Source organism: Vigna umbellata, chromosome 1 (genome assembly GCF_029865625.1).
Source record: "Vigna umbellata cultivar VRB3 chromosome 1, Vumbellata_1.0, whole genome shotgun sequence".
Taxonomy (NCBI): domain Eukaryota; kingdom Viridiplantae; phylum Streptophyta; class Magnoliopsida; order Fabales; family Fabaceae; genus Vigna; species Vigna umbellata.
Window position 1 is genome coordinate 15,664,474 of NC_142165.1, and position 10,912 is coordinate 15,675,385.

General features: G+C 29.5%; 1 protein-coding gene across 1 annotated transcript; it reads left to right on the forward strand.

The window, feature by feature from the left end:
- The first annotated feature begins 5,091 nt into the window (after positions 1-5,091).
- On the forward strand, positions 5,092-10,841 carry LOC148204771 (eukaryotic initiation factor 3 gamma subunit family protein). Its single transcript, XM_088097491.1, has 13 exons — positions 5,092-5,429; positions 5,514-5,629; positions 6,555-6,744; positions 6,978-7,059; positions 7,513-7,583; positions 7,987-8,028; positions 8,405-8,529; positions 8,767-8,860; positions 9,394-9,490; positions 9,570-9,739; positions 9,816-9,921; positions 10,187-10,273; positions 10,426-10,841. The coding sequence occupies exons 1-13, from the start codon at positions 5,320-5,322 to the stop codon at positions 10,534-10,536; spliced, it is 1,401 nt and encodes a 466-aa protein (XP_087953617.1). The 5' UTR covers positions 5,092-5,319; the 3' UTR covers positions 10,537-10,841.
- Positions 10,842-10,912: the final 71 nt, after the last annotated feature.

Below are 10,912 nucleotides of genomic sequence, written 5' to 3' on the forward strand. Positions count from 1 at the left end.
CTCACAGATGAGTAATAAAGAAGGATGCAGAAGGTGCTGTGTGTGGTGGGACACCCACTCATGCTTTATTTATTTATTTATTTATTTATTTATACCCTCATGTTAATATATAATGGAGTAGTAGTATTTGTATCACAATTTAATTTTTTTATTTTTTATAATATAGTTATTAGTTTCACTGCTTTGGACCTACAAACGCGTGAAATTAAAATGCACTTACCTCTGGTACACTATTGGGAATGTAATAAATAAATGTAACACTAAGATTTTGGACGTGTTCGAATACTAGTATATTTGTTGCTTCCTCTTCCTTCATTCATATATATATATATATATTTATATATTCTCTCTCCACTTTAAAGTTTTTAACAGAGGGTGGTGGGGTGCTTGTCCTTCAACTAAAAATTTATGGTACAAGTGATGGGAGATTTGAATTTCTCAGCTAGAAGTTGGGGTTTGATTTTATTTGAACGTGAAAGTGCGATTGAATGTCTTCAAATGAATAAAAAAATTGAAAGATATGAAATGGTAATTAATATTTGATACTTTTTTAAATGGCCATGTGAGCACCCCTATAACTGGGAAGCTGTGGCCTACCTGTGCTTCGACGGTGAGGAAAAAACCAAGGTGTTAACTGTGTTGGAGGGTTTTCAATTCTATGTTTGAACATTCGCATATATGTAGAGTTTGTAGATGTAGTTGTATACATGTGAATAGAAAAAATCCGATAATAAATGCTCTTTAATTTTTTCTTTACCATAATTAATTACCAATAAATTAAGATATTTTCCTTTAAACTAATTTATACAGCTTTTATATATATATATATATTAGAAATAAGAAAAATAAATAGAAATAAATTGAATTTACTTTTTTATCACTCTAAAACAGAGATATTTTATATATATATATATAAATTCATGTCATTCTTTATTTTATCGTGGGATTTTATTTGTACCAATAGAAATAAGGTAGTTTTGTTAAATAAGAATTAATTGTTATGAGAAGAGGAACCTTTGAAAAGATGTGGTGAATGGAAAGGTGGCGCAGAAATAGGCACTTGACCAGGATGTGTAGTTCGTGAGAATGATGCCATCAATGGAACATAAACTATCACTTGTTGCATTGCATACATCTACGTACGCCAACATTTTTTGTAACTTCCAACTGTGCATTTTAAATAAAATAATGATAGATGACATTCTTTTATATTTATTTAAGACGGTAAAATAGTCATAAAAAAATTAAATTTTTGTATTTAAAATAAATAAATAAGAAAAGGTAATTTCAAATGTAAAAATTTAGTGTATGAAAGTATTATTTTTCCTTTAAATAGCTCGTGTGCTTTTCAATTGCTTCCAAGTTTATATGATCAAAACATAAATAAAACTATTTCTTACACAAACTTATCTCGCCAAAATAACATATTACATTATCAACCAATTAGAAACAATTTTAGGTATAATATTTAAATTGATAATTGCAAAAAAATCATTTAATTATGCGTAATAATTTATGGCTAAATGCAAAACTTAATATTACATATTAATCTAGAAAAACCTGTGTTGGTTAATTTAGATGTTTGATGTGTAGTATTTTCCTTTTAAGAAAAATCATGCTCTCACAACACCAAATAATAATTCTTCATAATAATACTATTTGAAATAATTAACAATATTTTGTTAAGTAATTAAATGAATGGTTGTTAATAGATTATATAAATAATATTAGCTGTCAATATATTACTATTTTCCTTGTTTTGCGCGGTCCACGCTAGAATCAGTTACATTGATAATTAATTATTACTTTTGTTTTCAAACCTTGTTTTTTTTTTTTAATAAAAATGTGTCATTTTTTCATATGTTATCTCTTATAATGCTGTATTATTTATTTAAAACTCAATTTCTAAAATTATAGTATATTTCTTTTGTTTTTTTGATATCTTATTTTAAATATATTCTATAGGTAATAACATAAAAAAAAAAATTCTGTCTATAAAATAAATAAAAATATTATGTAAAAACTGATAAAAAAAAGTACATTTTATGTATATTTACATTTATTTAATAATGTAACAAGTGAATTATAGTTAGAATTTTCGATTAAAGTTGAAGTTTTCGTTAAACATAGACATAAAAAAAACACCAGTTATTCTTTTCCTTTTGGAAAGTTCGTCAACATGAGAATAAAGCAATTAGAATAGTGTCAAATAGATCCGAGAAAGAGAACAGTGAAATGAAGCAACTTGTGAGATTTGGTTTGAAAAAGTGTGGATTGGGTATTTTTATTTTTTAATTTTGCTAACAAGAAACGATCATAAGATTCCAAAAGGAAGCAAAAGTTAAAAGCATATGAGCCAAAAAAACATATGCTAATTTGCACCTTCCAATCTCATTCCCTAATTTTCTTTTTCTCTAAGAATACAATGTCCACTAAAACATATATTTATTTAGACAATTCTTTTATGAATGCTTTTTCCATGTATTGAAATTTAATTTATATATAATTTGATTTGTAGACATTTTAATATAACTATTTTTTTTAAATTCTCTACTTACATAAAAGAATAATAAAAACTCTTGCTATCTTAATAAAAGGTTCATACAACACTGCTTTAAATTAAATATGAAATAATTTTACTAAACATGGAGTTGGTCTTGTTGCATATGTCATATTCCATGAATTTCTGTGAGATTCAACGTACAATGCAGAAAAGGCTGAGAAATCAATTTTAATATTAAGTAAATCGGGACAAGTCACATAAAATTAGTATTATTATTAGGTGAGACATAGATTTGGCCAACCATTCAATTAGAAGAATTATCATAAAGAAAACATATAAACTACACATCACCGATCCAAACCCTATTTTTTAACACAAAATATGTTTAAATAATAATAATAATAATAATAATAATAATAATAATAATAATAATAATAATAATAATAATAATAATAATAATAATAATAATAATAATAAATAGTGATAATTTAACGACTAAAATGAAAAGACATCATCTACCCGACAAAGCATATATGGGTCACCTATCTTATCATGGTATTTATTTAATTGTTAATTCAATTACCTAATCATTCAAAGATCAAGAAATTGGTTTAGGATTAATTCATGTCCAATTTGAAACTGGATAGTAATATGTTTTCATTCCTTTAGAACTCAATAATATTGATTAATTGAATAATATTCGAAATGTAATATAAAAAAAATTGTCATGAAAGTTAACGATTTCCAATGATAAACTTCTAAAATGTCTATTTGTAAAATCAAACATAGTTTTGTCAAATCGGGAAAATATTTATTTAAAAAAAATTAATCGGACTAATTTGCGTTAAATAATTATCATAAGCTCTATTTAAAATATAAATATTTTTTTTCTATATTTAAGGAATAATTATACTCAAAGTAAAATCAATTTTAAAATTAAAAACAAAAATTTAATAACAAGTGCTGAGATAAAATCTTTTACAAAATGTTTTACACAATATTAATTTAGATAATAATTGATTAGTCTTAAGTACGTTTTTAATCAAATTTAAAAGATCTCTTACTATTGTGATGACGTGATGCCCTCTTATGTTACCCGTAACATTAATATCAACCATTGTTATTATTTTATTAAAATTATGATTTATATATTTTTCATACTTTTAGAATTTTCTATATTTCGTAAAAAAAATTGATAGGTATTTTGTGAGACTTCTCAAAATTTACGCACAAAATTAAAAAATATTAATTTCTTAATAATTTTCATAGAAAGTTTACGTAAAAAATTCACAAAGTATGAAAAATTATAAGATAAGATTGTAACAAAGAAATCATTTATAAACTTTTTTTTGTTACATTTGACTTTGTGATAAGAGTTTCCTTTACATGTTCGGTGATTTCTTATGTTTATTGATATTTAAATGTATTTTATTTATGTAAATATAAGATACTATAGTTTGAATTATTCACTCTTACAAAAATAGCGATTATTGCTTTAAATTTAACAACTATCGATAGTGAGGTCAGACGGTTGAAAAATTATCGATTATTACTTATAAGTTAATTACTTATTAATTGTCTTGCAACAACTATTGGTTAGTCTATTTCAATTGATGAATTTATTTTGCAATGTTTTTTTTTATAATGAGTTTATTTTTAATAGAGTTTTTGGCATATTGGTTAGTCTTTGGAAATCAACAATTACCGTAATAAATAATTATCAACAAGTTGATTTTATAGTATTGTCACTTAAGAAAACCGTGAGTGAAAAATAATATTCTACTAAGGCTTTACGAAAACATTAGTGTTAGTGTGTATTTTAATATATTTGTAAAGCTAAAAAAAAATTAATTGATTTTAATTAGATAATAATTGATTAATCTTAATCTAAGTTCATAATCAAATTTTAAAAATAAATATAAATTAATGTAATTTTAAATGTAACCTTTTTAATTTAGAAAAAAAATGTCTGAGTTAAGATTTTAAAAGATTGTAATATTTCCTATAAAAACATAGAAATTTTCCATTTAGACTTTCATATTATAAGAACGATATTTTTCAACTAGAACAATGAATATTTTATTATTATGAAAAAATTATTTATGTCATCGTGTCATTGATGCACCACTGTCAAAAAATTATTTCCAAAAACAATTTTACGTGTTTCAAAAAGTTTATTTTGAAAAACATATTTTATATGTTTTGAAAATTTTATTTTGAAAAATGTTATATGTGTTTGAAAATTTTGTTCTAAAGTTTCAGTTCTTAAATACTTATTTCAGAATATATTTAATGTGTTTTGAAAACTTTATTATAAAAATTGTTTCAGAAAATTTATTTTGAAAAATTTATTATGAAAATCATATTCCAAAAGTTGTAGATAACTTATTTTGAAAAAAAAAATTCAAAAAGGGGAACCGAAAAGAATTACGGAGGTACAGAAACAAAAAAGCCTTCAAAATATAACAACTCGTCGTTAAAAAAGTCGGTGCAGAAGTTAAAAAGCCCAACTTACTGGAAAGAGAAGGCCCAACCCAAGTTCATGACATAAAACGCAACGGTTAGTAGTTGCTTTTGTAAAACCTAATTCTAATTCTAATAGTACCCTAGTTTCAGTGACAAGGGGGTTTTATGTTATGCTTGTGACGCAACACAAACCGCTTAGCACTAAAACAGTAAAATGGCTACACGATCAACGAACACGTATAGATAGTTGTTGAATCATATTATTAGATCTTTCTCTCTCTGTGCGACTGAATTTCATTGTGAAACACTCAATTTAGGAGTTTATTTGTATAAATAAAATTGTGAAGAAGATGAGAGAAGGTAACAGTAACAATGGCAGAGTCACTTGGGAAGGTTGCAGCGTCTTGCTTGATATCAACGACGGAGACCGTCTGGTTTTCGCTCGTCTCTCTCCGGCAGCGTTAGTTTTCTCCTTTTTTTCTTTTTTTTTGTGTGTTTAATATTATTCATTGGTTTCTAAATACTAGTAAAATTGGTGATCCAGGAAATTGAAAATTGGGAATAAAAACTGTTCTCTGCAACCTTTAATTGGTCGTGCCTTTGGTACCGTTTTTCAAGTGGATACCTCTTCCGATGGGCCTTGTCTTTCTCCCGCACAAGGTTCTTTCTTGTTCCTTTTCATTTACTTACTTTTGGCCATTCCCATTTTGAGTAAAGTGTTATTTGTTATGGCTGTGCATTTACTTCTGATTATGTAATGTAAAGTGAACTATTTTTAGTATCAACAAGGCGGTAATCACAGTATGATTGTTAAGGTAGGTAATTGCTGTAAAAGTAAGTAAATTTGTCTTGCTTGGCAATTTGTGATTAGTTGATGATAGTTTAAAATTACATTACGGTTTATAGATAGTTTTCTTTATTTTTCATTTGCCATTTTTAGATTGTGTTTTGTTATTGCTTTGTTCTGTTTTATAGGCTGTAGTTTGTACTTGTGTTCATATGGGATGTATGTTTGGCGGTGACCATTTTTTAAGTAGCTGCCACGTATTAGCTAGCTTTGGTGCCGCGGTATTATAGGGATGTGGTTTGACGGTAAAGACATGTGGGTGGAGGTGGAAAAGGTACAAGGTGTTTGAGATGTTTGGAATGGTTACTGCAACTGTATCAGTACACTTAGTACAAGCAAATATGTATGGACATGGCCTCCTATGGGATGAGTTGTTATGGTTTTTTAAATTAGTTTAAATACCTTTACGGGTGGATTAGTTTAAGGATGAAATGTAAGGGTGAATGTGCCATGTTTTGCATTGTCTCAAGCTTTTTCTCGTTCTTGTAACACTTTAATTGTTCAGTTTTAACACCTTGTGCTCAGGTCTAATTTCAATAGTTTTTTTGCCTCTTCATAAAGAAAAACTACCATTGTTCCGTTGTATGTTTATTTCTGTCATTTGAGTGTGAGTGATTAAGGTTATCTGTGATTATTTTTGTGTATTTTATTCTTTATGGTTAATGATGCACTTTTCTGCACTCTACCATTGTTTTCTCTTCCTCTAACATGGGTGGTTTCTCTCTATTTGCACTTCAGTTAATGTTAATAATGATGAGGAAATAGGAGATGGTCAAGGGAATGATGAGTTGAGGGACAAAGTTAATGTTAACAGTGCTGATGAAGTAAGAGATGGTGCAGTGAATGTTGAGTCAAGGGACAATCGTGCTTTGGTTGACAATAATACTGCACAAAGTCTGACTGGTGAAGATATAGAAGCCATGAGAAGGTGAGTTCATACTTCTCGTGGTTGAATTTCTGTTCTTGGTAATAGCTTTTCGGGATTAAGCGAATTTTGGTTGTGACTTTAATTTGACTTGTAATGTGAGTGTGGTTTCAGTTTAAATACTTTCATTTTTCTGTAATTCAAGTTGCTTTTCTGAAATGACCTCTCAATATATTATTTCTTTGCCAATCTTGTGGGATTTGATGGTGAAAAGGTATCCTGTATCTTTTATGTAGGCAGGGTGCTAGAGGTAATGAAATAATTGAAGCTCTCATTGCCAATAGTGCGACATTTGAAAAGAAAACATCATTCTCACAGGTATTTTGACTTATGAAGCTTTCATGGTTTACTATGGAGTAAATATACGAAAATCTTTTTGTAAATTCTCGAACAGTTTTTTTTTTCATTGAACAAAAACAACTGGATTCGATAATTTAAGCCATCAAAAAAATTCTTTTAAGGTACTGCAACAACTGATTTCAGGACCCAATATGGTTGTAGGTGGGAATGTCATTCCATGTGAGCATTCGTAAGACAAATAGCATTATATATGTTGGTTTAGTATTTTGCTTCAGTTCCTCTGTTAAGGTTTGCAAATAAGCAATAACCAAATAACGGTAGGTTGAACATGTCGCAACTTTGTTTGGAGGACTACTTTGTAAACCTTTGGAGACCAAAATATCATAGTATTATCTCTTTGGGACCAAGTTGTCTGTGTATATATTTTATTTTAGGAATGGTACTGAAGTAAATCTTGTGCCATTTTTGCAGGAGAAATATAGACTTAAGAAACAGAAGAAATATGCACCAAAAGTACTTATGAGGCGTCCTGTTGCTCGAAGGTTTTCATTATTATTTTTCTTTGCTGCTTTTATCATTATATATTGATAATGTTTCACATAATTTTTTGTGCAATTGATCACTGGCCTTGGATGTAAGAGATATACCTGAAAGATATATCCTATATGGACTTCCTGAGTTTTGTTCTGTTGATGATAATACATTACGCTGTTATGCCTTTTGTCGCTGTACTACAAACTGTTTGCTGGTGGTGGGACCAAGCAGCATTATTTTGATTCAATAAAAGTTATACAAATAATTGTGTCAAGAAAAGGATATTTTTCTATTATGAAGTTGTCTGTGACTTATATTTTGCCTGCCATATCTTTAAATGTATACTGTATCAGTTTTTGATATTTCGAGTCTCTACTCTATTACTCACAGTTAGTCTTTTTTTCTCTCCAGTATATGCGAAGCCTATTTTAAGAAGTATCCATCCAAAATTGGGTGAGTATTATCTTCGGTTTTTTCCTCACATGTTTAACTATTTGTATTTATTGTCTATTGGTTTGCGTTATTATTGTGGAGCAAGATGTAAACTGTGAACAAGTATTAAAATATCTTTGATATATGTATGTGGTTTTAAAACAAACGGAAAAAGAAATAGAAGAGAGCAAATCTCAAAGTTAAAGTTTCACTGAATAGAGAGGCTGTACAATTGTTAATTTTCTGGTTTTTATTAAACCAAACTCCCAACTTTATGACTTTATGACTACAATGCATAGTCGGCTGTTCATAGAATTAAAATGGTGGGTTTATGTTCGGTAGATGAAGTGATGCATCTATGATTGATATTGTTTCTGACTAATTATTAATGCTTCAGATTTTTGCGGGTAGACACGCTGTCCCTTCTACTTTCCATGGCTAACGTTTCTTCAAATTCTGACATTCTCGTAGTTGATATGATTGGTGGCCTTCTCACTGGGGCAGTGGCAGAACGTTTAGGAGGTATAGTATACATTAAATTAAGTGCCATTTTTCCCTATTAATGAAAATGGTTCTTTCACAAAAGAAGCTGTAACAAACGGGTCCTAAATGTGTAATAAACTACGTATTATTGCTACTAATATGGTAAACATAAAGGAAATAGCACTTCACTGGCTTATATATACGTATATTCTGTTGTTCTAAACGATCTTTTGACTGAGCAAGTGATAGACATGTTATAATGTAAATATTTTACAGGTACCGGTTTTGTATGCAACTCATATTTTGGGCAGGCACCATGTTCCATGGATATCGTGAGGATATTTAACTTAAGTGATGAAATCTGCAAGAGGTCAGATGATGTGTTTTATTGCATTAATAATTTTTATTTGTTAAAATCATCATAATCTATTTTATAAGTCTTGCTGTACTGGTTACTAAAAGAAGAATGAATGACTTGCATATTTTAAGCTTTAATTTTTCAAAAACAGTTTTAGATGTTCTTTTGTAAACGTGGATATTTTTTACATTATTAAAAGATTATTTTTTTTTTAATTCCAGACGAACAGTTTTAGACACATTTTTTCTTTGAATTTAATAATTTATGAAGCCCCAGAATAAAGAGAGAAAAGTTTATGGAGGTTTCTTTAGAGATAATGTTGGATAATTTAGTAGAAATAATAGTTATATTATATGCTCGTGCACCATATGAATCTCTTATATTCGTATAACTCATTAATTTCATGATTCTATCTGAGAATCATATCAAATGATTTTGAACCGGTTGTTTGTTCACTGGTACCTTAGGTGGCCGTTTTGAATGTCTGTTACGTGGTTTTTGTTCTTGTCTCTGGCTTTATGATCATCATCTCTTATTTGTTGCAGAATTCTACGTTCTCCCATTTCCGACTTGTTATCACCAAAAGAATCTTCTGAACAAATTCTGCAACATGATGTTTGCAATGTGGAAGGCCAGTCAAATGTAAGTAGCCTCTCTTTGATCTCTTGATGAGTTCTATCTTGTTTGCAGACTAGAACAAGTTAAGTTATGATGTGTGCAGGATCAAATATCTGCCTCAGCCAGCATGGTGGAAATCTCTCATTCGTCGGAAAATGGAATTTCTGATATTGCGACAGATAATACTGAACCTGTTATTCGGAAAGCTCCAAAGGCTGGAGAGAGGGCGCAGAAAGAAGTCATTGACTTATGGAAGGAAAATGGTTTTTCTAGGTATCTGACTTTAAAGCTGTCCCTTACTGTTCAAAGAATAATGGAAATGAACTTTTTTTTTCTTTTCCATTTACAGTCTAATTGTTGCTGCACCTGAGTTGGATACTTGGACAGTGGTTAAAGATCTCTTGCCCCTTTTAGCGAACTCTGCTCCTTTTGCAATTTATCATCAATATCTTCAGGTATTTTCCATGAATTATTATTTATTTTATTGTTTTCATGAATGATAATATTTTCTATTAAATGGCATGATTTCTTTTAATTCTGTAATATTGAGGGATCACTTTCCGGATTTTTCCGGGTAGCCGGGGACATATATAGATATTATGAATACCAAAATATTTTAAGAAATAAAATGTTGTCTTGCATCTCTCTGAACTGATCTCTCCAATTCTTCACGCCATTGTTTCATGAAATTTCCTTCGTCCGCTGTTGTATAAAATGCAGCCGCTTGCAACGTGCATGCACAATCTACAGCTTGGGAAAATGGCCATTGGATTGCAAATATCAGAGCCTTGGCTACGTGAATACCAGGTACACAACGCACGTTATTTATGTCATTTTCATATCATTGTTGCGAAATTATACAACTTTTTTGAAGTCCTTCAGTTACTCAAGTTATTTTTATGGTACAAAATACAGATCACACCATCCCTTTAACAATTTATTCATATATGTATATACAGGTACTTCCATCTAGAACTCATCCATGCATGCAAATGAGTGCATTTGGGGGCTACATTCTCAGTGGAACTAAGATATGCAGCACAGCTAACTCCGCAGCTCCTACAGAATAGTTTCATCCTTACTCTTTCTACATCAGTCCAATTTCCAGCTTATGCATATATTGGATAAATAGCACATGAATCCCAATGCTTTCAGGGGCAAATTGTCATCTTTTCTGCTGCATAGGGTGCTCTGTGCAAATTTAACATTTTTGAGTTTCCGACAAGGTTTTCGGTCGGCCAAAGGCTAGACATGGAGATTGTACACTAGTTATTTATTTCAATGTTTACTGCCTGCAATCCTTTTAACTGACAGAAATTTTATTGTTGGCTGTAATCTGATGATGCTTTTACTATATAGAACATTTATTTGACCATGTTGTCCTTAAAAATCTGAGTAACTTCAATTCTGTTTATCATATCTTTCATGAAGCCTTTGACGAATTTA